Source organism: Eurypyga helias, unplaced genomic scaffold (genome assembly GCF_000690775.1).
Source record: "Eurypyga helias isolate BGI_N326 unplaced genomic scaffold, ASM69077v1 scaffold34928, whole genome shotgun sequence".
NCBI lineage: Eukaryota > Metazoa > Chordata > Aves > Eurypygiformes > Eurypygidae > Eurypyga > Eurypyga helias.
Window position 1 is genome coordinate 3989 of NW_010269430.1, and position 25227 is coordinate 29215.

Consider the following 25227-nt stretch of genomic DNA (forward strand, 5'->3'; position numbering starts at 1 on the left):
GGTGGGTGGGTGGGGTGGGGGCAGGGGTATGCCTCAGTAAAAACCAAGAAGCCTCAAATACATAACTAGGTTTTTTTCCTCCTAAAAAGAGCCTAAATTGGGAGATCAGTTTTCTAACTGATGCAGTGAGTTTTTATAAAATGCAGCTAGAACACACGTCGAGAGAAATGGAGATGGCTTTCAAGTCATCAGCTTTCGCAAGTTTTAGTTACAGCAGATTTCCTTTTTAAAGATAACACCTATCACGTAACTATTATGTAATAAAGGGGTATCTACAGACAATCTTTCTTGTGTCTATTTTCATCACAACAATTTAAAAACAAAATACTGTTAACCATTTAATTAAAGGACTCATTGGTAAATTGTCCTTCCATATTTGCTCAAGGATTGGCAGTTTAAGGAAAGGAAAATGAAGGCTGGATGAATGAGTGCAATGCCCGAGAGTTTGTGACAAGAGATGGAAGAAGGCAAGGAAGGAGAGGTGGTTGACTTTGGAATCATCATCGTGCATCTTTTGGATTCAGCTGCAGAAATATCCCCCTGCTTCAGATTAGGATTCTAGACCTCCTCCTTCCAGTAACAGCTACTTGGAGGACAGCTGATGATCCAGCTTATTCCTGTATGTAACTCCATGTATCTCTGGCCTTTACATCCAGGCAGACTGCCATAGATTCAATACACTGCGTTTTTTAAAATGAGCTTGTTAACTTCTAAGCAAAAAACTTACATGGCCTTCCATGCCTTCCTGAGGACTCCAGTCTTTCCAGCTGTTTCTTCCAGCTTTTAGCCGTATCACCTCATCTGGCCACTGCAGCTCTTTCCTTTTTGACACGTTGATCCCTTCCAGTACTTGACTGGGATCCATTAACTATAAGTAGGAATTGAGTTTTGACTGTTAGTTCAGCCAAAATTTAAAAGAAACAGATAAACTGTAACCTTTTGCATACTTCCAGAGAACTGATTTAAACCCCACAGAAATCAATTTTGGACCAATTTTAATGTTGGCAACTCAAGCTCCAGGCTAGGATCTGAGGAGTTAGACCCTCAGGTCTGAGATAGACACAACATAAGCATTGGCAGCATGTGGTCCAGTAGCAGGGAAGAGTTAAGTGACCATCAGCTGTTAAAACTGGCTCGTCACTTCTTGGAGAGTATCTTGAGAAATAAGGTCTTGGAGAATTTACTGTTAGGCTGAACTACCTATCTACTAGCATAGTTACCTGAGACCCACCCCATGTTTTAAAGTAAACTCGCCTTCCCACAGGGGCAGCAGGAGGAAACTCCTGCAAAACTTCTTCCTGTTTAAGGACAAGAGACACCCGCGTAATGTCCACTATCCAAGGGCACATGCCAACTTTGCTTAATTCCCCTGTGTGAGAAGGATACAGACAGTTTCATAAAAGGGCCCTTACCCACCAAACAAAAGCTACTAAGCACGGACCTGCAAAATTCATTTGTTAACTTTGCCCACTATGATGCAATTACTAAGGATTGCTCTAAAATGAGGTGATATCAGCAATTAAATGTTCGTTGTGATCTATCCTATTAAATAGGCTTCTTGATGTTTCCCACTAATATACAGCCAAAGACACGTATGTGGGGCTAGTAAAAGCTAGAGGAGCAAGAACACAAATTTCTGTATTTTCACAAAATGAGTACAGCTGTCATGATTAACTTGGTGGATGGTGTGTTGTTTGCTGCTCAGTAAAACCAGACTTGTGGCAATGACCAAAGGATAAATACACATGAAAATGAATAAAACACATGAAAGTGAAAGCGAGTATTTTTACACTTACTTTTGTGGAAAACCTACTGGGTTTAAAAGAAAAAAAGCTAGTTGCTTTCTGCCCTGCAAATGAAACCGTTTAGCTTTACATGTTGTAATGAATAAAGGCAAACCAGGTATGAAGTGGAATTGAGTTCAGCTGACATTCTCAAAGCTGCACTACAGCAAAACATGTAACAAACAGGGATGTCTAAGCATGCAGCAAGGTTGCTTGTCCAAAAAAACCTTTTCTTCTCATTAATTCTCCAAATGTAACTACACAATAGTTGTATACTGAGACATTCCACACCGTGTGTGTATTTAAAAGTAGTAATTTCAACAACATACAAGGCAACACTAACAAAAACACGTGGAAGCATAGGTTAACTTGTTCTTCTGGACTATTCACCTGGATTCTGTAAATAACGTCATCCTTTTTGGCTTGCATTTGATTTGCAGGGCTTGCATTACCACCTGACTGAGTTTCAGTTGCATTACTCCCTCCTTCTGTCCCTAGAAAGCCCACAAGGGCGTGCTGTTTACAGGCTGGGATGCTTTGGCTGGAGCTGCTAGAAGAGGGCAGTCCATGCTGCGCGCTGACCCCAGTCTGGCCAGTAGGTTCCATTTGGTTCACCATGGATAGGCGGGACTGGATGGATGATGGGAGGTTACGAAGGGATATCTGACTGGTGGAAGAGCGCCGACAAGGCACAAAGCCTGTTGTGGATGTGCGAAGAGATGAATGACGACTGCCGTAGCAATAAGATGAATGGCTAGCTACTGAGGCACGGGCAGGGGAATGTCTGACAAGGCTTGACTGCACAGAGTGAGAGCTGTGACTGGTGCCTAAAAGTAAAAGATACAGAATCAGGAGAGTTTGAAAATGCCTCCTACGCACATTAGATTTCCGACACACAAATTTTTAAGCGCCTAGATACAAAACTGGTAGGTCTAATCAACAACTTCTGAAACAGCTGTACTGCAGAAGATCCCTGTTGAATTTCGTATAGCAAAGCATTCGAATACGTTCCATTTATCTGATCTTGGAATTTCATATTCTGTTCAATTCACAATCCCTGCACAACAAGTAGCTTGAAAAATGCTTCAGCCTTGTTCTTCACCCATTATCAATATATTTCTTTATATTAACATTTAAGTGGCCTATATTTAAGGCATTAAGGCAGGTAGAGATGTCCATGTTTCAAAATACTAAGTATTCTTTCTTAATATGCTTAACTGGATGCTCAAAGGTAAGACTCAGGAAATTTATTAAAGAAAAAGCTGGTTTTAAACCTAGTTAGAAAAATTTAATGCACTTAAAGTGAAAAACAGGAATGGCAGTTTATGAGCATTGGCGTCATTGCTTCTCCTATGCTAAGTACCTGTAAATCTGACATACCTTCTTAAGTCATGTAAAAAAGTTCCTTCAACCTCACAGACTTTTACAGTCTTTGTGAGTAAAGGTAGTGTTCAGAAAGATTTCTCTCAGCTTTACTGTTTATCATCTCCCTAACTACAGATCACTATGGACTCTTGGATAGGGTTCAGCTCAAATACTATGAAAACAGAGAATCCACCACTGTGTATATACAAGAAATATAACATGCACAAAAAAAATGACAAGTTTAGCATTTGCAGACAGTAAGACATAAAAGATCCCATCTGTAGAGATGTGTTATTAAAACTTGTTTCATCTATTTTGCTAGCACAACTATGCTCCTATTGCTCAAATCTCAGTTTGGGAACCTTGCATTACATAAGAAAGCACTATAGCTTGAGATTAAACCACGAAGTATTAACATTACATAATCAAGTCCCTTTTGTTTGCCTTTTCTTGTAACTCAGACCTGATCCAAAGAGCTGAAAGGCCAATTCTGGCTACAGGATTGTACTTGTATAAAATTGTTGCTTTAACTTTACCCAGAGTGGAAGGATGAGTTGGTGGGTGGGCTGCAGGAAGAGCTGTGGGATGAGCGGCAACTGGAGGGTGCTGTACTGCTCCAGGTCCCTGCCCTGTAGGTGCATTCCCTCCTCCTTGCGACATGCTGCTCTGTGACTCATTGATAGTTGCATTGTTACTTGTGCAAGAAGCTCCACCTCCAGCATCTGAATCTTCAATATTTCCACCACTATTGCAGCCAGCTCCACAGCCTTTCCTTAGTCTGAGAACATAATGCAGTCGGCACGTTAAGTCAGGCCTCCTAATCATCAGGATTCTAAGAAATGGCTTAAGATGACAAACAAAAGGCTTTACTCTGCACAAACAGCAGCATTCCCTAAAGTCAGATAAAGCTTGACTTTTATTTCCTCAGAATATACTTTGCAAGTATAAATACTGCTTTCTAAGAGATTGAAAATTTTATTCATGACAGCTATTCAAGTAACAGTTACTTATGATAAGACAAATATTCACATAAAATAGCTTTTGAAAAATCAACCCACCTCTAAAGTATAATAACATGATAAAATTCTAAATATAAAATGCTGGTAGAACATTCTAGTTATTTTGTAACAGTTCAGTAAGATATACGCTCCTTAACATACCAGTCATATGTGTATTCATACAATCACAAAATCTTTAGGTTGGTAAAGACCTTTAAGATCACCAAATCAACCACTAACCCAGCTAATACCACCACTTAAACCACATCCCTAAGCACCTCATCCACACATGTCAACCACCTCCAGGGATGGTGACTCAACCACCTCCCAGGGAAGCCCGTTCCAATGCCCCACAACTCCTTCAGTGATTAAATTTTTCTTAATTCCTATTCTTTTCCTATTATAAAACTGCTCTAATTCCCTATTTTTGTATTGCAAAATTTTTGTCTATACAGATGAGAACGAAAAGAATGAGGGGTTTTGGGTGTGGATTTTTTTTTTTTTTAAATGTATTTGGTTTGTTACCTTCAGTAATGTACTCACAATTGTCTGAAGCACATATTGCAATTATTTGAATCGCAAATTCTTGGGAGAATTTTGAACATGCACATTCCTCCTCCCTCCAATTCCTTTTATTATTCTTTTCTTTCAGTCACACTGAAATCCACTAAGCACTCCTTCCCAATTTTATAACCCCCGGGATCCAGAATCCATAACAGCTCACATTCAAATACTGTTGTGTGTCATACTGGCACTGTCCACATGCTGGACAAGCAAACGGCAACAGAAGACAAACACCACAGACTGTACTAAGTGTGGCATATTCTGGGACATTCTATGTTGATGTGCTGTAGATGTTTAAGTGTAAATATGACCATCAGAACAGCTACAAGACTGTTCCAACTATGGCACCATCTCCTGGAACTGGTAAGAACTGGGACACACATTTTGGAATGCCACACGCAGCTGCCACTGTTGGTTTTGGAGCCAGAGTCATAAGGGGCCAGAAATGCAGTAAAAGTTCTCATGGCCTATAAAACGTAAGCACAGTAGGAGTTTGTACGGGGTTACCAAGGGATCATGTGGAGGGAGGATTATGTTATCACTCCAGTTACTTGTGCTGGCTGTGACATCCAAGTGTATTTAAAAGCATCCATGAAATTCTGAACAACAGCTAAAGCTGGAGTTACTATGTATGAGCACACCCTCACATTAATAGTGGCACTTAGACGCTAAACATTCGCCAGACTACAAAGTGATGGTACTGAAAAAAATAACACAGAAATTGCATTGTCTCTCATTATCAGACCCAAAAATCACAGTTCTTGCGTATAGACTTTCTGTCCTATTTCTTCCGAGCTGTCATTTACATGGTTTGTGGCTTATTACTTACATACCTTGAGGAGTAATCCGGTACCAAAGCAGCTGCTATATGGTACACATGTGCCTGAAATACAAAGCCAAGGCTTATTTATTTTTGTGTGACAGTATTATAAATTACGCTGCCTTGGGCATGTATGAGACTAGTTAATGGAACATGAGAGCATGAACACATACTAATGAGAACTCGTTTCCTCGGCTCACCTGTGCCACGTAGACACTATGAAGTTTCTGATGTTTCCTAAGCTGATAGCTCCCCCGAGAATCTCCTTAAGCTGTTCGTGACTATCTGAATAGGAAGTAGTCAAAGGTGAGACGTAGATCGGGTATCCAATTGGCTGGTCACAAGAGGAGTTGATCATGTTCCTCAGAGCTTGTTTTGCATTTTGGATACTTCCTCTTTCTGGATTGCGATTACGGAGGAAGACAAGCTCCTGTTGTTGTCCTGCCCACAGGCCACGCACACACTCTTTATTCACCTGCAAAAGACAACAGACAGAAGCCATGTAGAAAGGCTGTGTCAAGGTGGGACAAAGGGTGCAAAGACTGCTTTGGCTATACCTAGGCCTTCATGAGTGCATGTCATATTGCACTGCACAACTCCAAGCATTCATATTCATTTCTTTAAAAGAATGAACTTATGGACACAGGCTGCACTAGCGAGAATAACGAAAAATCTAAGAATGTGACAAGAAATCAGGTATTTGAAGTCAGTAACTGATTTTCTGATGAAATACTTCCACTACACAAGAAGAAACAGCCCTAAGCAACGACAGAACAGTAACAACAAAGTAATGATTTGAGCTGTAGCAGCAGTGTGGTATAGTTATTAAAATATACCACAACATACTATCACATGGAACGTGTACAAAGCTTACCTTAATGACCCTGAAACTGAGATAGCGCTTATTCAGCATAATGATTTTATATTCGTTGGTGCCATCATCCATCACGTGACGCAGAGCAAGAAGGGAAGGGGAATTGGAAAGTACTGCACTCCGCCAAGCAGGGTCCCCTTCATGTGCTATAACTAGATTTTCTTCATGGGTTGTTATAGCTTCATAAAGGACAGAAGGATCATCATATTCATCTGGAGAGGTGAAGTGATCCTGTTTCCACGAACACATGTTCAGTAAGATATGGTTAACATCTCAGATGTAACTACATATAAAAATCAAACATTTCACACCTCAAATTCTTGAAAAGTTTAGTGCATTGCACTAAGACATCAGAAATATCCGATATCTGCTAAAGAACACTTTTAAAGGTGACCTCTTTTCCAACAGCTTGGTTCTGTTTGCCTGTGTTTGCTTGCTTTTTCAATAAAAACAAAACAACTGGAAGAACCTCCCTGTTACTGATTCAAGTAAATTTCTAGTCGACCTTTTAAACTATATGTTTATCTATTTATATTGCCTGCAGAAGCATTTAAGTTTTAGCTTCTTTGCTTACAAGTCTCCAACTGTATAACACATTTCAGTAAAGCACTGATTATTCATGGAGACAGTATGATATGAAAACAGCAATAGGAAGAAAACCAATAAGGTTTATCAGTATTTTCTGATAAGAAGTTCACATTAATGCTTTATGACAGACTATTTCAGCACCAGATACTATCACGCAACTTACATTACTGCCAATCAAATAGAAGCACAAAATTCGCTAGTTCAACTCAGTATTCGGTCACGTTACTTTCTGGTTAAAAAGGATAGTGGTTAATAGCTAAGCTCCTAATACTGGCTGAAGCCTCAATATGCTGTTGCACTGCAAGTGAATTAAAAAAAAAAATCCTTTATCGATTAATACAATAATGCTCAGAACAAAGTTTCTTCTATTGTTAGAGATGCTGTATTTTCCTACTTTTCATTCTCTGACAATGCAAGCCCATTCAGCACAGTAACACAAATATATTGAGAACAGTTCAGAGTTATTGCAGTGGTACTTCTGGTGGTTTCAACAATGATTTTGTAATTATTCTACTTTGATATACACACTCCTAACACATACATATTCTGCTAAATTCAGGGAGGTTGTGTTACATGAAGGAGTTGATGAAATCACAGTGAGCTTTGGGGAACTTCTAGACTCTGCAATAAAGGCAAACCCCACAACTTTATTATTAAAGAAGCACAACTAAGATGTGCCTACTTACTATGACTTTCAAGCAATCTGTTCTCCTACAGTACCAACATTCCCACCTCCACCCCCACAGAGCACTTATCACCCTGTACATGCTTTCTTGTACTTGCTGAGATGAGCTGACACACTGAACAGAATTTGAAATTGTTCATCTTCACCCTCACTTCACCATGAAGACTAACCTCAATTTCAGCTTATTGAAAAGCAACCTTCTCATTCTCACCTGAAACCTTACTGACAGGATTGATGAGTAATGCCAGCGTCTGTTATTACAACGCTTTATTTAAAGAAATAAGAAAACCAGCTCCTATTGGACAGCTGGAGAAAGTTGTGCAGCTCTAAATGGCACGATAACCTTTTAAGGTTATCAAATTACATATAAGTTGAGAGGGGAAAAGGGAGGGAAAGTATCAGTGAGGCTGTTCACAAGGATGCAGCTCTGAATGGCACGATAACCTTTTAAGCCAAATTACATATAAGTTGAGAGGGGAAAAGGGAGGGAAAGTATCAGTGAGGCTGTTCGTAAGGAAATTATCTCTGGATGGATATGAAACAGGGTTTGACATGTTCTCTGATCTACATTTGATGTAATTTTCAAACTCTGAGCGTAAACTGCATTCCCTTTTCCACTGTATCATCTTCTGGATGAGTTATAATAAAGAACAAGACATGATACTCCCTCATTTTCAGTTGTCCATCTCTACCACATACCCTTTTATTCTCTTCCTCCTCTTCTTCTCACCCAGCCACTTATTTTTAAGAGAAGGCATAGAAGTAAAAAGAACTGAACACATCTTCCTGTGTAACCTCTCACCTGATGTAGCTTAAGTGACATCCGTATTCCAGGAACAACTACTTTCCTCAGCAATTCCATGTCAGCAAAGATCCACTCATCTCTGATAGAAGATATACGGAAGTCACCCTTAAATAGGGCATGCAGGCCATACAAGAAGGATTCTAGATTACTGTCGAGGGGGAAAAAAAAAGGGAAGAAAACCGCCCAAATATTAACAGAAAGACAAACATATCCACAATTATCATCACTGACAAGAGCATAAAGTGCAAGCTGTACAGAAAGCACACAACTCTTCCCTACAAAAATAACTTACAGGGTAAGGCAGAGAGAAGAGAACATATGAGTAAGGATGTGCCTGTAAGCAAAGACTGGACAATAAATAACTACGTGCACTGAACAGATAATGACTAAAACGTTATATACAAGAGGCTATTTACACACATTAAAGCAAACAGAACACTCTGAGGAATGCATGACTTTTCTCTTTAGAAGTCTTCAGAGTCTTTTTCTCACAAAATGTAACACCACCATGGACCAGTTAAGGAGGACATGTAGCATCAGCTGCGCAGCCATTAGTACAGAATAAAAGTCCTAACAACTTCCTCTTGCTTAAAGGCATCATTTCCTTTTACTAAGCTAATTTAAGAGTGAAAAATCAAATACGCTGTGATCACTCTTGCAACTGCATATCTGCAAGACCTTCAGGGAGCAATTGGCTGGTACTTAGAAGAATTAGTCAGCAGTTTCCACGAAGGTGAAGTAAAACAGGTTTTACAGTTGGCACCCAGCTCACCAACAGCTTCCACATCTGATTATGCCTCTTTATTTTCTTTTTAAACCATCGCCTTGTGATTTCCTGAAACATACAACTATACTTTGCATTGGCTTTCTAAAGGAAGTTGAGGCTGTCAGTCTGCAAGAAAGATACTGTCATATGAGGACCGAGTCGAGCTGAAGGGGATTTGTACAAGACAACTGCTTGCCACAGAGCTAGCCAAACTGTGAAACTTATCACACCAGTCTGATCTAACTTCCATCAAGACACGTTTCTTCATTTGAAGAAGCTGTGCTCTTCTTCCGTCTATTTCCACATAGGGGACATACTTGGAGCAGGAAATGGAGCTTACTTTTAGAACTCAACCGGTCCTTGGGTTTTTCTTCCATCAGTTATCCATCACTAGTGCTTATCCATACCAGAATTCTCACCTTGCATTAGTCTGATAAAACAAAATGCTCAACTTCATGTTTTCCCTCATTTGCTGTTCTTTGGATACATTACCCTGGCTGTTATAACAAAGACCTGTTACACAGCATATCTGCCCAGTTAAAGGAAAGATGACATTAAATATCCGTTCCTTCTATGAATAGGTATTTCTTTAATATCTAACCTAGAAACCCTGAGGAATTTTGAGGAAGGGAAGCTTACCGTAACAGTATTTTATTACCTAGACATATGATGTGAAGCTGTTCCCAGTGCTCTCCGCCCTAGAACACACAGTCCATAACACAACGTCACCAGGGGTGAGTCTTTACTTGAATCCAGTGGCTTGTAGAAACAAAGAAAAAAAGGAACAGCCAGGTGAAAATGGAAGAACATTCTGCCTGAAGGAGTAAAAAGACCTAAATACATACAGAAGTACATACACTCAGATGTGCACATGTACCTACCACACCGTTGCTCAGACTTTCAACAGGAATTCTTTTTAAGGAGTTTTACAAGTATATAGAGTACTTGTAAAGGCAGACACACACATGCTGTGTTTGAAATAAGACAAATTGTAAGCTGAACAGATTCATGCCACATCGCTCATGGATACTGTGTACCTTGTATGCAAACTGTTGATCAGCAAAATTCAGGAGTATATAATTTAACCAAATCTTCCCTGGAGTACAGCTTTATCTGGGGGAAACTTACCCTCAGCTCAAAGCCAGTAGCAGTTGTATAGGGTATATAATGCCCTAGATAATAGTATCATTCATTTAAGTAATAAAACCTGATTTTCAGCACCTACACAAAATATTTCACAAGATCGTGACCTGAAGGGAAACAATTTCTTCAGCTGTTGTTTGTCATTTGACTGCAAAATGCTTTAAATCTTACACCCGCTAAAACGGGCTTCTAATCAATCTTTTACCTCCAAAGCAAAGCTGAACACTGAGGTCTCAGATCCTTCATTAAACACATAAATTCCAATTATATTCCTGTCCCTTTAATCTCAGCCAATTTCTGCTTATTCTCAAAGGCAATGCTACTTTGACTAGATCACTTACAGGTTTTTTTGTGAACAGTAAGCAGCCAAGGCATTCCTCTACAAACATACTAGTGTTTCTGTTTAAAAGGTGGAAGGATTTGGAGAGAGGAAAAGGGTTGAATATGGGATGATCACTTTTCTCAAGCCAACAATTCCAGTGGTCCAAAGGAATGGTATAGTATGACCACTAAGAAAGAAACAGTCAGTCTTACAGGCTGAGAGCAGGTATTTGGGTGGGGGTGGTAGGGGGTGTATTTAGTATGTTTGGGTTTGGTTTTTTTTTTTTACCTTAGGGTTAATTTGTAAACACAGACATTTAAGCACAAAACATCAATTGTATAAACATACCATTCTGTACCTAGATAAATGCCTGACTAACATTCAACTGATTCATTGGAGTCAGTAACTGAAAATTCATTCATGAACAGATTAAATCACACATATTTGCAAAATTAATTTAAATTCATATCACAAGAGCAGAAGATCAAACCCACTAAACCATAAATTATTATTTCAATTACAGATCTTTATTAAGAAAAAAAAAAAAATCAGTATTAAACCAGCTTACAAGTCAAGTCAACAGGGAAAAAATGAGACCACCTAGAACAGTGAACGGTTTTCCTCACATGCTCACATTTACCTTTTCTCTTCGAGAGCAGCAATACTCTATCCAGTTCAGATATATCATACAGAAACTCTCTCGTGAGATCCCTGCTAGGCGATGATCATAATCCTCGTCAATATTTGGGTTAAACGTTGGGTCCACATCAACATAATTGCGGTCTGTGCAAAACCGCAGTCCTTCCTGCATTGTCTCATTAGCTAACCATTCCTCTAGCTTGGGGGATGTTGTGACATAATAGATGATTCCCTGAAACAGCAGTAGTTAAAAATATGAGTCAGTATTGCAATTAAAAAAAAAAAGTCAATCTCAATTGTTCCAAATCATTTGCATTGCTTTCCTGGTAATGAACAAAACTGTGAGCTAAATAAATGCTACTGTATATCAGATGCAACAAATCCGGACAGAAAATGCAATACAGGTTTGTATACAGGCATGTTTTTCAAAGATTTTCAAGATTTTTGAAACACACACTGTACGAATAAGGAAAGCTAAAAAGGACAGGACACTCACTGTAATATTGCAGAAAAACAAACAAATACAAAGGAATCTTTTATCTAGTCAACATGGAAGCTTAGATACTGAATTTCTGAAGAATCAAAATGCTAAATAAAAGACAAGTTCAACACACGTGTTTGGGGGAAAAACCCCATGTGTGTGTAAGTATGTATGTATGTTTCTTGGAAATATGTCAACGTGAAATTTTTCAGGTCTCTGAAAGAGAGTAGCTTATGAAAGATCTCAATTAGTAAACTGATTACCTAAAGGGATCTGAGGCCTAGAGTATTTTTACAACTGCAGGGCTTTTCTTTAATAAAACAAAAATCCCACTCACAAAACCAGGTTTGAACAGCTTTTAAACACTGAAGCAGCTTGGCTTTCTCCAAGAGAAAAACACTATATATTTAATTTTTCATTTACAACACAGCCATTACATCTTCCCAGTTTCTTCTTCAGCTTCAGATAAAAAGTGTCCTCTCTCTGACCTTTCCAGACTACAGGGTCACTGATACTCTGGGGCACAAGCAGGACACGTACAGCAGACCCTACCCTCTTTTGATGAAGGTGTTCATACATCTCTGATTTGTATCACATTCAATGATCCTCATATGAAAGATATCAGGCTTTCAGACATTAAGCAGTTCCCAGATATAATCGGGCCCACCTCCCCCCACCAAGGGCTGTACTGATCCGATTCATACCTTCACATAGTAAGTGGTGAGAATTTTCCGGAGATCAAAGACTTGCAGCATGGAAGCTGCACTGTTGTCAGTGATGCTATAACCCTCCAGAACATACTTTGTCACAAGCACTTCCCAAGCCAGCCAACGCTGCCCAAATGCAGCATTAAAGGAAAGCATGTGAGGAAGGTGGCCTGGTTCACAGCAACAAAAACCTTCATCTTCCTCTACACCTTCAGTGATGGCCTCTACTTCTCGTTGCTGGCAATAAGTTCCTTAGGATAAAATAGAGAAAGAATGCAACGCTTCATATAATAGCTTTAATGTTGACTTGCGTTTAGAATTCAACCAATCTCCAATTACGTTTCTGTAACACCAAGTGAACTATCTGCCAATGAACACAACAGATTTGGACAGCTTGATTTATCATTCTAGGATCACATTTTAGTTAGGTATCTCTAATAATCAATTACGGTAGCCATGTTGCACTAAAATGGAAAGAGACTTAGCATCAGTTCTGCTAGAGCAAGCCTCTCAAGCGACAGACCAGAGAGAGGCCCTCCAGCCCATCTTCAAAACAATTAATTTACAGGATGGCACTGAGAACAATTAGAAGTTTCCAAAGGAGAAGTCCACTTTTTAGTACAGTTCAGGAAGTGTAACACACTCACCCCTGAATTCAAGCCCCCTCAGCTGGAAGGTGACCAAGCCATTTCCAATCTCTATAAGGTGTACTAGTGCATTGAGGTAGTCAGAGGCTAGGATGAAGCAGTCGCCAGTACTATAGTTCCCCCACCGACCCAACAACAAGTCTCCACACAGGCTGTGCTGAAGGGAACGGGTTAAATGTTCATAGAAGATTGAATTCAGGTTGTTATCATCTGCACCTGCAGGAAGATTGGATGTGGGTTATTACATGAACGTGCGGAAAAATATCAAGCTTGAACATAATCATCACTTCAAGTGTAGGTTGGATCCTACACTTTTCTTAACAGCGACATTGCTTCAAGGTCGTTCTCCACACCTCAACCACCCTTTTTTTAAAGGGATAACTACTCCAAGCGATGCTAAGTGACATTTAGTATTTTTGACCAAACTTTTCCCCCTTCTTAGTCACTCATTCATTTTCCAAATTATTCTTTCAGTTCTACTCATGCATCTCCCATCAATCTATTCCACATAATAAAGTGCAAAAGCAAAACAGTATCTCAGTAATGACAGTTGTACTGGTCTTATCACCATGACATTGAGACACCCTCAAATAATGTTTGGCTTGGTTTTTTTAATTACTTAAGAATAAAAAGCAAAACAGCTAAATGCAGACTATGATTATAAATAAAAAGTAAAGCAGACACACGAAGGTAAGGGGGAAACAAGAAAAACTTACAGGAGAATAAAAAATAAAGCAAGAGAGATGATGAAGTACAAAACTGGAGACAGAACAACAGAAAGGTTGGGCAAGGTTGAGGGCAAACTGATCATGAACCCTATAAATATGCTATAAAAGCTATTTACATTTGAAAAGACCACCACTATTTAAAAAAGGCCACCAAAAAGCCACACCAAGAAAAACTCTCAAAAAATAACCCGACCCCATGCAAAAGTAAAAACCCAACCACCACATCAACACCCCACAAAATCCAACACCAAAATCTGACTAAAAGATACCTGGATTTCGATCAAGCTGAGAAGCCAGTCTTGTATTTGAATGATCCACACGTTTTGTGCTGAAAATAATAAAATAAAAGCATACTTAAAATGTATTACTTTAAGAAAATAAAACTATTAACAGAATAAAAATAGTTTAAAATATTCCCACTGAAATAAACTGTTTCAAATAGTTATTTTAAAATAATTTTATATGGAAATTTGCTGCTCTTCTCATAGATAAAAGTATTTTCTGCCTATAATAGCATTATGATGTGATACCTAATGAAGTTTGTCCACAGTGCATAGCCACAGAATAATCTTTAGGTTTAGACCTAAGAGTCTATCTATTCTTAGATAGGAATCAAAGCTCCAGATGTGACAAACTTAAAAACAATTAAATCAGCACAGCTAACATTCCAGTAGACTTCACTGAAAGGGCAATTTTCAGGAAGTTATTAATTCATTGGCTGAAGTTACAACCTTAAGATTTGGAACACTGTATTTAAACTGCTCTAGTGTTAGAAGGGAAAAAAGTAGTAAAGCAGTGAAATGAAAAATAAGTTCGCCATAAATGCCAGAACAATCCACTCATCTTGCCCTGTGCTGTTTGTCTAATGTTTCACTGGTCTGGTCGCCTCTGGACAAACGAAACACAGGGAGGTTAATCTGACATGAAGAATCTCCTGCTATTGATCTGAACTTGACAAAAAGAGATTTAAAGATTTTTACATTGATGCTACCCAGTTTTAGCTGTGAAATAACGAACACAGGTTAAAAAGAGTTATGAACTCCCCCCGCAAAACATTTTTGTAAATAAAGTCATTTTCTGATTAAAATTGCACTTTATAATACTATATTTTTTATGTTTAAACAAATTACCAGGACAATATACCTCTAAGCAGAAATTACTTAAGAAGCTAAAGCAAATGCTGTTAGTATTAAGAAAAAAAAGGGTGCTATAGTATTTCAGAAACAAGATCATTGAGAACTTTGTGCTACAAATTAGTCTTCTCTGCAGGAACGGGGAGGGGAGTATATCAAAGTACTTTGAGGGGAAAAAAAAAAGCCAACAAAAACCCCAAACCAACACATTTAGCCATAGTCACATTATTAAAAACAAAGGACACAAAATTTAAAGGTCTTGTTTCACCTACTTGTAGTCTCTTTCCCAAAATTTGACAGGCCTGGCATATGAAGTGATGAATATTGCACTTCCCAGAAAAGGATTCAGTGGAGTGGAAAAGAAAGCTGACACAGCTGCTTGGACAAATAACATTGCAGAATCTGTAGGACAGCAGAATTAAGGAAAGCCTCTGTGACAGTATGTGAAATGGGTAGCTAAACCAATTAAGAGCAAAACAAGATACCAAGAATTTTGATGCAAAGTGCCTTTACAGTATCTCCACCAGTAAGGGGATTATTGTGGTTTTTAAACAGCAGTGATAGGTGTAATTTGGCACTAGACACAGTGGTCATTCTTAAAATGCAAAACTCAAGAACTAAAACCACAGTTAATGACTCTTGGAAAATGGAATGACTGTCAGAAGAACAGCTGTGTCATCTTCCGAAAGAAGTAACTCCTGGTCCATGTTTCTTTTATGTCAAACTCTATTCCTAATATATCTGCTACTGTATAATCTGTAGCAAGTTAGCAAATGTGCACAGTTTTCCATCAATACTCACTAGACAAACCTGTTCATTCAGCAGATTTAGCCTGTAACATATAATCCATCATAACGCACCATTCAGAAGTTATAAATACACCACTTCAGGAAAAAGTCTGCATTTTGAAAGGATACGTGGCACAGCAAAGGGCTGGGCAAAAGCATGGAAGGCAGATCCCCATGTGATCTGCCAGGGAGCAATGTAGGTATATACAAATCTCAATTTATAAAAGAGTTCCCAAAGCTAAAGGAAAAAAAAAAAGGGGGGAGGGGGGAGAGAAGAAAAATTTAGTCATTTTAATGAGAATCAGCATGTTTTTAGTACAGAAATATCCTGAGGAATTTACTGGTCACCCTAAAGTTCTTACGGGTCTACCAGAAGCCCCAAGACTTACAAAAAGGATGTAATAATGATGCCAGTAATGTAACATGCACTTCATTGTTCTACGAGCAGAAACTCATGAGATGATCAGAAGTTACATATGCTTTCTCAAGCACACCTCAGTGCCTTGGGACAGAGAAGTCTCAGCTGTCTCACAGCATATTGATAACAGTACCAGTAGGACTGATGGATCTGGAAAATTACCTATCAGTTAGAACTATGTTTCCTTTTGGACAACCTGACACACCTAGAAAGACAGAGTTAAAGTTACCTTGCTGAAGAGTATGGACATGAAGAAGAGATCTAGCAGCATGGTCTCAGTAAAACTTTTGTAATCAAAAGTAAAGAAGAGCACTGTGAAAATAACAGTGACATACTGGCACGTTGGGTTACTGAATGATGAACGCAGTAACTTCAAGCCAGCTATTGTGATCATTAAAGCACCCAACCTGTATAAGAGATTCACACAAAACAGTTATTTATCTGCTGTCCATAGCGGGTTTAAAGAGCACCTAAAGTGTTGCTGTCATCCAATGCCCAACTCTTCAAACTCAAGGTTTAGATCTGAGTTCGTTTTTGGAGTTTTGGGGGTGTAGTTTGGTTTGCTGAGGTTTTTTAATGACAACTTCAGGTTTTTTTAAAGATTAGTATCCAGTCTATCAGTATTCTCAAGCCAATCAATACTCAAGAATTAGCATTATTTCTAAGAGTCTCTCAAAAAAAATCATCAGTGAAATATCTTTTACACTGAACTGAAACCTGGTCTTTAACTTAGGTTATGAATATTGAGATGCAAAAATACTAGATGTGCTCTAGATTAGTCAGCAGGAGGATGTTAATGAAGACTGGATTATCATTATTTCCTGCATGACTATGCTGCTCTATGCTATATTGAGGGAACCACAACTTAATGATAAATTTACAGGGGTATTCTTTTCAAGAGATAGTAACTGACAGATCAAAGGGTTAAAAAAATAATGTTCAGGTAATGTAATGGCAATATTCCTTCCAAAGGACAAGAATAATTAATCCAAAGCAAAAATTTACTCGATTCAGGGATCATTAAATTGAAAAAAAAAAAACCACAAACCACCCACACCCAAAAATCCAACCCACATCACTTTCTCTTCCCCACCCTCAAAATACAAATTTCATTTTGTTTCATTTTATACACAACTCTTCTAAATAAACAGAACTTCAAATCAAAAAAAGCCATCTGGTCACTGTTCTTGGAGTCAAAAAATGCAGGGCCTATTGCTGAACACACATTTGTTGAGACAGTCAGATACACTGCTCAAGGGATTATAACAAAGGCTCAATTTAAGAGACAGTGTGCAGTTTCATCTGGATACAGATCATACTTAAGGGCTGGAAGGCCTGGGGAATTCCTCGATGAAAGCAGAAAGCTGGCACATAGCTCAGGGAACATTACACAAGTCTTAAGTTTACATCTGACAAAATACCGCAATGTATCATCACTATCTTGAACTTGCAGTCTGGATAAACATATTATAAACTGTGAGGATAATCAAGGAAATTCTGATATGATACTACTAGTTAATTCTGCAACCTGCAATCTTTAGGGTATATGCTATGAACTGAATTATCTATCTTCATGGGCATTCCTAGTTTAAACACTGTTTAAGCACTGCTGACACTTCAGTTTAAGTCAGCAAGGTGACCTGATTCTGTAAGAGCTTTCAAATAAAGAAAAACTTTATTTATTCTTTGCCTTAGTTTTAAACTAAGCCAATAGCATTAACTGTCCTCCCAGTTTAAACTGAAGAATTACAGTGTTTAAGTCAGCAAGGTGACCTGATTCTGTAAGAGCTTTCAAATAAAGAAAAACTTTATTTATTCTTTGCCTTAGTTTTAAACTAAGCCAATAGCATTAACTGTCCTCCCATTGAGGCAAGAACTCACTATTTAATTTCCCATGACAGCAGACATACTCAGATTACTTGATAGCCTTTTCTACTTACTCAGTATCCAGTTTCTTTGGACTAGCAATATTCTTTGCACTGCTACTAAGCTCATTGAGGACTATCAGTGGATAGATAATGTTCTTCTCTACAAAAAGTAGCCAAATGTGAAGTTTCTCAAACCACATAACATGTGCAGCATCTATCAAGACACATTAAAAAGAAGAAATCAGATTGCACTGTCAAATCAAACTCAGGTAAGAGAATAGAGATTTCTTGATTCAAGCAATTTATGGAGCTATACATTACCTGTATTCTCATATTGGACTGTCATGGTTTTATCTAATCAAAATGAAGAGAAGCTCCTGCTAAGCTACAGTCCCTAGCCCCAGCAGAGTTTCTGCATTTTACACATCTATACAAAATGTACTACTATATGACAGTCTGCAAGCTACTTGCTTACTGCACATATCAAGAAACCAACTAGGTTGACACCTCTTCACTAATTTCAATGCTGAAACTGATGGAGCTGTTTGACATTATGCATTTCACGCAAAATAAATTTTTCCCACCATAATCAAACCAAAAGATTGCAGGTTTACAACTCTGCTATGTAGAGGAGCATACGTAACCTGACAACACAAATTCAAAGACTTAAGAACATATTTTAAAATTCTACAGCAATTGCAAAATACATAATAGGATTGCTATGTTTCAAATTAATGCAAATAAAGATGAGAAGTTATTTTACACAGCAGTACAAATACAGGCTGGAAAAGCCTATATTAAGTTACGTTAAAACATTGCTGCATACATAAAGGGTTAAAGGTATACTTGAAAGAGGCTAGAAAAAGGCCCATCTCTCTTCATTGTTATCAATGACTGCACATGCCTAGATAAGCCCCAGTGAAAACTGAAGTTCCTTTTCTACAACAGAAGCCATAAGGACAACTAGGCATTGACAGGGCACGAATTCTCTTTAAGTTACAGGGACCAAACGAGGAGATGCTACAAACTTATATTTAACATTACTGGATAGGAGTTTCATCTTTCCTGAAAACACTACTACATATGGAAATAACTGAAGTCAGGTGTCAGCAAAAGGGCACCAACTCTGTCTTCTCTAATTCCATAGATTAAAATCTAAGGCATACACAATTGTCCTTTTCACTTCCTCCAAACTGAGTTGGGAATCATATTACAATTACTGTTCATATTCATCCATCTTTACACCCATTCACTGGAAAAAGCCCGTAATTTAGACATCAGTGAAAGGACCATGTTGCATAGCTGCTACAAAGGTAAGACATTTGCGAATCAGTTCCGGTATGAAAGCAGAATGCTCGTTTTCTTTTCATTACTGTCTTACCTTGAAAACTAACTGAAGAGAAAAGCCAAAATACTTCAGTTGTTTCAAGAAATTTCTACTAGAAATAGCTTAAGTCTGTTGTTAACAATGAAAACATTCCAACAGTGGAGACCCCACAATCTACCACTACATTTATCCATACTGGAAAACTGATCAGCAGCATAACTAACCTCCTATTTTCTTCAGCCTTCAAGGAAAGATTTCATGGAAACGTAGACTTTAATAAAAAGGTGTAAATGCATGTCTATGCAGATCAACTAGCAAGACCAGCCCCTTAGTGTGTTTTGCCATTAGTAGGCCACTTGCACTACTTTCTATCATTAGACATGTCAACAATACCATTAAGAATCAAATCCCTGCAAAGATGGAATCTATGACAGCATTCACCATACTAATACTCTAACATTTGAAAACTTACTATTCTGAAGAAATACCTAACGAAACACACTCTACCTTAATGAAAAAATTAAGGCAATCACTAGCACAAACTTTGCAGCTTAAGATTTTGAAGACTGTGCTTTAATGGAATTGGTCTGACATAATGTTAACGTATGGAATATATTATCATCATCATCAGTTAAGAGACACATAAAACGTCATGGAATCAAAGCATAAGGAACTGAGAAACAAAGACATTTCTAGATTAGATATCATTAAGTACTCCACTGGTGAGAAGACTAAAGAAGAGAGATCAGGTGTATCAATGGGTAACAAGCTGACCAGCAGCTATGGCAAGTTCAAGAGTGTCATGAATGATACTTACTTCGGACTTCAAACTGATAGTATTCCTTGGTTTTCAGCAGCGGGTGAGAAAAGCAATGCCAAGGAAGTTGCTTTCGGAGTTGAGGCAGAACATAATGGGTCACAAAGCCTACCGTACCCACCAATGCATAGAGAACATAACTTAAAATAGGCTAAAAAGAAGAATTGAAGAAATTAACATTTGTGGTTTATAACCAAAAATCATACACTAATACTGTAATACCTTTCCCAGCACCTAGGCAGGTTTCCCTGTAACAGTAAGTTGGGAATGTACTTCTTCATGAGAAGCTCTACTACCAACTTTAAGAACAAGAAACACCTGTGAGAGAATAAACCATCTATTTCTAACAAGTTTTCACTGTTAAGCAGTATTTTGAAGTAAAAACAGTACACCAATCTTCCTTCCTAATCCACTGCTTCTGACCCATCTGCATTTCATTTTACAGATTATAAAGCCATTATCCTCTAAAGGCTGAACCCAAATTACATTTTCATCTGCTGGATAAAAGGAGGCACAACCTTAAGGAAAAAAAACATCATTAATCTTATATTTTACTGAGAAGGTGACTAAGAAGCCTCCCACCAAGACCAAACTCTCTCAGAGAAGTCACAAAATACTACTATATTAATATATGGCATGAAGACTGGATTTCACAGTAACACTTTCTATGCATTAAAATTTTCTTTAAATTTCTAGATACATCACAGCAAAAATGGGATTGCATTAGCCTGTTAAAAGCTCTTGATTCAGAAATTCCATGAAGCCTATTAGAACTACAGAACTGGTGAGCAGCATATAGGCAAGTTTCTCAAACGTGTGAGAACAACATTTGGGAGGAGTGCTAAAATCCAGCCATATAAACAGAAGAGATACTTTCCTTAGAAAAAAAGCAGTACCCCAGCTTAAGTAGGAAACTTCCCCTGTAAACCTGAGGCTACCTAAACATATATGCTTTTTAAAAATAGCTTCTTACTTTAACTGTAGACAGCAGAGGAAGGCTAAAATCTTCCTAAAATACATGCAAGAAACTTCCATTTGCCTTACATAAGGCTGCTCATAAGCAAAGGAACAGTTGCATCACAGGACTACAGGTTGCATTACCAAAATAAGAGATTCAGTAACTGCAACGCTTTAGGCAAATGTCTCTACTTAAACAAATTCAAGCACAGGCTCTGGTCCCATGTCACCATCCAGTAGGAGTCATATATACGTATCAATAGTATCCAAAGCAGTAATATTAGCTAGACTGAAAAGAAAAAACACACTAAACTCAAAATTCTCTCTGAAGTCCTGTGAATAGCCATTCCAGTAAAGGGGTAGTCCCCTATACTAAAGTCTGCAAAACAGATATGCTAGCACGCAATTGCTGAGTCAAGGTCCACCCCTCAAATCTTTAAGTATCAAACCTTTCAAACCTCCCCCCCCCAACAAAGTTTCATTTTTCCTTACTCTAAAATGATCCTGACACTATTTAACTGAGACAGATGAAGCAAGAGAGGCAATTGTGTGTCAGAGACTACAATAACAATTCCGAATACAAGAAGAAAATAGGAAAGAGCAGGGGAAGAAGAGTTTCTGAGTACATAAAACTGGAACATGAAGATCTTCAGACATGTACTTGTCACACTATGTATTTAAAGACCATCTAAAACTCGTCAGAAGACCCTGTGCACTACCAGAACAAGTGCTGTATCACATTAGAGTATTTGTACGTAGAAGACAGACAAGGGTCAGACACGACAGAACGCCTTACCTGTAAAACTGTAAATACTGTACTGACATGAATTGCAAAATAGAGCACACCAATGACTATACACACAATCAGGTCAGACTGCAGTCGTTCACTCTGGGGAGTCAAAACAAAATCATTTTAGAAAATACCAGCTTTGACTGTCCTCTTCAAATGCTTAATGCCCATCAGTAATAACAGTGAAACCGATTAAAGATTTTCAAATTATGCCAGTGTTAACTGCTTCCACTGAAGTTACCAGAAATTTCAGAAGATAAGTCTTACAGCTAGGAGCATTAGTTCAAAGGAGTTAAGTGGAAAGATGCATACCCAAAGCAGGGCAGGAGAAATGAATATACCAAATATATTCTCTCTCTCATTCTGGACTGCGAGGGGGTATAAGGACCCTTCCTACAGCATTACAGAAAAAGCTCTAAGGGCTGACCAAATTTCCCATTTATGTTCTAAGAACTGCTCTGAGTGTGGGGCAATTAAAAGCTCTGGAAGACAGCAGAGCAGGTGGAACAGCTAAGCTCTTTAACCTTTATCCTTCTGCAGAGGAGAGTGGAAAAAAGATAGCTTTGGAATGATCTTGAGGAAAGAGTTTGAATTACACCTGAAAAATGAAGACAAGGCAAAAAAATCAGGCAAAAACCCAAGAGAAGGAGTAACGCCAGCCTCGGTCACAAGAGGGCAATGTGTACTATGGGCCACAAGAGCACAGTGCCTCGGAGCCGAGCCCTGTTCCCACTCTCTAAATACAGCATTAATATTTGCGGCCCAGAAATATCATTAAAGGATTAACTACTCCAAAGTCGGCCAAATAATTACACAGAGCAATTACTGCTGCAAGATTTTAACTTCTTGTGATACAACTTACGGGGTTTTTTTGTTTGGGTTTTTCTTTTGGTGTTTGTTTGTGGGGTTTTTTTAGGCATTAAAAGAACAGCAGTTTCTCTGCTCTAAATATTTACTCGCAGTTTTCACACAGTGCACCTTGTCACGCTTGTGCCTGCTGTATTAGGAGAAACCCATCTAAACAGTTACTTCCCTACAGCCAAGCCCTACACAAAATTAAATGTACATTCAACCTTCTTTTGTACAAGCTAAACATACTAAGTTTGTTAAGTCTTTTACTTACTGCTTCACTGTGTGAAAAAGAATAATGTTTAAAAATACTTTGATAAATATCTGGAGAGAATTTGTACTAAAAATTCAAAGTATGTGCTGAAGTAAATGGAACAGCTTACAACTGCTCTTAAAAAGAGAAAGAAAAAACCCCACCCCATACACCACCACCCCATAAAAACACCCACACAACACAAAAAACCCACCACCAAAAAAAAAACCACACCCAAAAAACCCAACCCAAACCAAAAAACACCCTCAAAACCCCACACCACTTTCCACCATTTTTTCCACCATGTTCTGCTTCTGGAACAGTGTGCACAAAGCTTTTGCTCACAATTACTAGAAATACTGAGTTAGTATGGTTTTGTCACCACTAACTCTTTCACACAAAAACAAGTATCATTTATTACTATCAATACGAGCTTGAAGAACGTCCTCAATGCTACTTCACTGAATTCACACCAGATAATTCCAATTGTCTCACAGGCTCTTTTAAATAACTTAAATTGCAATATAAGCATTATCCTCTTAATCTAGTACACTGGTCCCACTGGTCCATCTGAAGATTTAAAGGAAATGCTCCGATATCCATTCTGATCATCACATGGTCATTTATAAGTGTTGTGAGGTAAGCAAGATCCAGGGTGACGCTATACAAACAAATATAAAGTAAATGCTTAGACCGAATTAAAAAATAGGAATAATTAAAAAGCCTACTTACCACAGAATTTCTAAGCTTTTCAGGTAAAGGATCTTTTACTTCAGACAGAGGATCCTCAGGGTTTTTGTCTTCAGAATTAGGAAAAAATTTTGATTGCACTAAAGAGCTAAACACAGACAAAAAAGAACCCACTGAAGAGCAGGTATTGTTCTATGTGGTTTTAGAAAAATAACAAAGTCACAAGTTCTATTACAAGAATAAATAATCCTGGCATATTAGTGCTCTCACATGGCTGAGCAAATTTACAAATAGAGATCTCAACTTTATAAAAGAATTATTTCTCTGGTTGCTCAGAGTGACCACCATTAAAGATGAGTAGTCAGATGTTCAACCCGCAGTTTCTACAGTACCAACGAGAGTTACAGAACAAATACTGAATTTTAAGTGGACTTCTTAGTATCCATGAAACAACCAAAGCTTTAGTTCATATATAACTGAACTGAAATGTAATTTGGTGCACCTTTCAGAAGTGATCTATTTGTCAACACCAAACAGAAAACCAAGAATTCCTTAGTGTAATTCAAACTTCAACAGAAACAAAAATAAAAATATGAAGTACCCAAGAGGAATTAATGAATTAGCCATGTTGACCAAACTATAAATTCTTCATAGACTGTGCTGGTGCTACAGCCCAAAAAACTTACACCTAAGCTTTTAGAAACTACATGCAGCACCACCAGCCATACCCGAGACTTGCAACCCCTCAAAGTGATATTTCTTACAATGCCCTATGTGGTACAGAAATATGTATTATTTAATTTTATAGATGGGAAGCTCACTACTGAATGAGCCCTGCACCTTCAATGTTTAACTGTGCCACATCTGGCTAAACAGGTGAACCTGCAGGTCAAACATAAGCACCCAGGCTATAGTACTTGGAAAGAACAAAGAGCAGCTGTCTAGGGACAAGGACCTCATACCAACTCAGTAAAGTCACCTGAACTAAGAGTAACAGGACAAGGTTTAGTTGTCAAACCGAAGATAAGAATTTTCCTTCTGTGTGAACATTCATGAATCATTAATCTCCTTGTTCACAGAAGAGGCCCCTCACTATCAACCCCAGATCACTGCTTATCAAATTCATCCAGCATTACAGCTAAATTTACATCCAAGTTCAAGCTCTGCCTAACCCAGGTATGTGACTGAACCTCTATTGGCTGTTCTGTGGGAGGCGTTTCTCCTACGGGAAGTATTTTGTTTTACAAACATAATTGCTAACTGAATTAGAAACAGTCTCAGCATCAGATCAATACTCCAACTCAGAACAGTGACACGAATACACACTTCCCCATGCTAGAGGGAATGCTCATCACCAGAACAGATCCTTACTGTTTTGCATCTTAGACAAACTTACTTGAACAAGTGCTCTGCGTGTAAAT

General features: G+C 38.3%; 1 protein-coding gene across 1 annotated transcript in view; it reads right to left on the bottom strand.

Moving 5' to 3' along the window:
- PCNX (pecanex homolog (Drosophila)) overlaps positions 1–25227 on the bottom strand; it is a gene marked incomplete at its 5' end in the record, with an annotated part of 31623 nt that overhangs the window by 3988 nt on the left and 2408 nt on the right. Inside the window, 18 exons of the mRNA XM_010158111.1 lie at positions 728–868; positions 2175–2611; positions 3686–3927; positions 5732–6006; positions 6406–6636; positions 8481–8631; positions 9908–10008; positions 11355–11585; positions 12539–12792; positions 13189–13404; positions 14186–14244; positions 15322–15451; positions 15967–16075; positions 16485–16662; positions 18196–18337; positions 20268–20418; positions 22021–22113; positions 23849–23954. Of these exons, the coding sequence (XP_010156413.1) occupies positions 728–868; positions 2175–2611; positions 3686–3927; positions 5732–6006; positions 6406–6636; positions 8481–8631; positions 9908–10008; positions 11355–11585; positions 12539–12792; positions 13189–13404; positions 14186–14244; positions 15322–15451; positions 15967–16075; positions 16485–16662; positions 18196–18337; positions 20268–20418; positions 22021–22113; positions 23849–23954 (3247 nt within the window). The remainder of the gene's footprint in view (positions 1–727; positions 869–2174; positions 2612–3685; positions 3928–5731; positions 6007–6405; positions 6637–8480; positions 8632–9907; positions 10009–11354; positions 11586–12538; positions 12793–13188; positions 13405–14185; positions 14245–15321; positions 15452–15966; positions 16076–16484; positions 16663–18195; positions 18338–20267; positions 20419–22020; positions 22114–23848; positions 23955–25227) is intronic.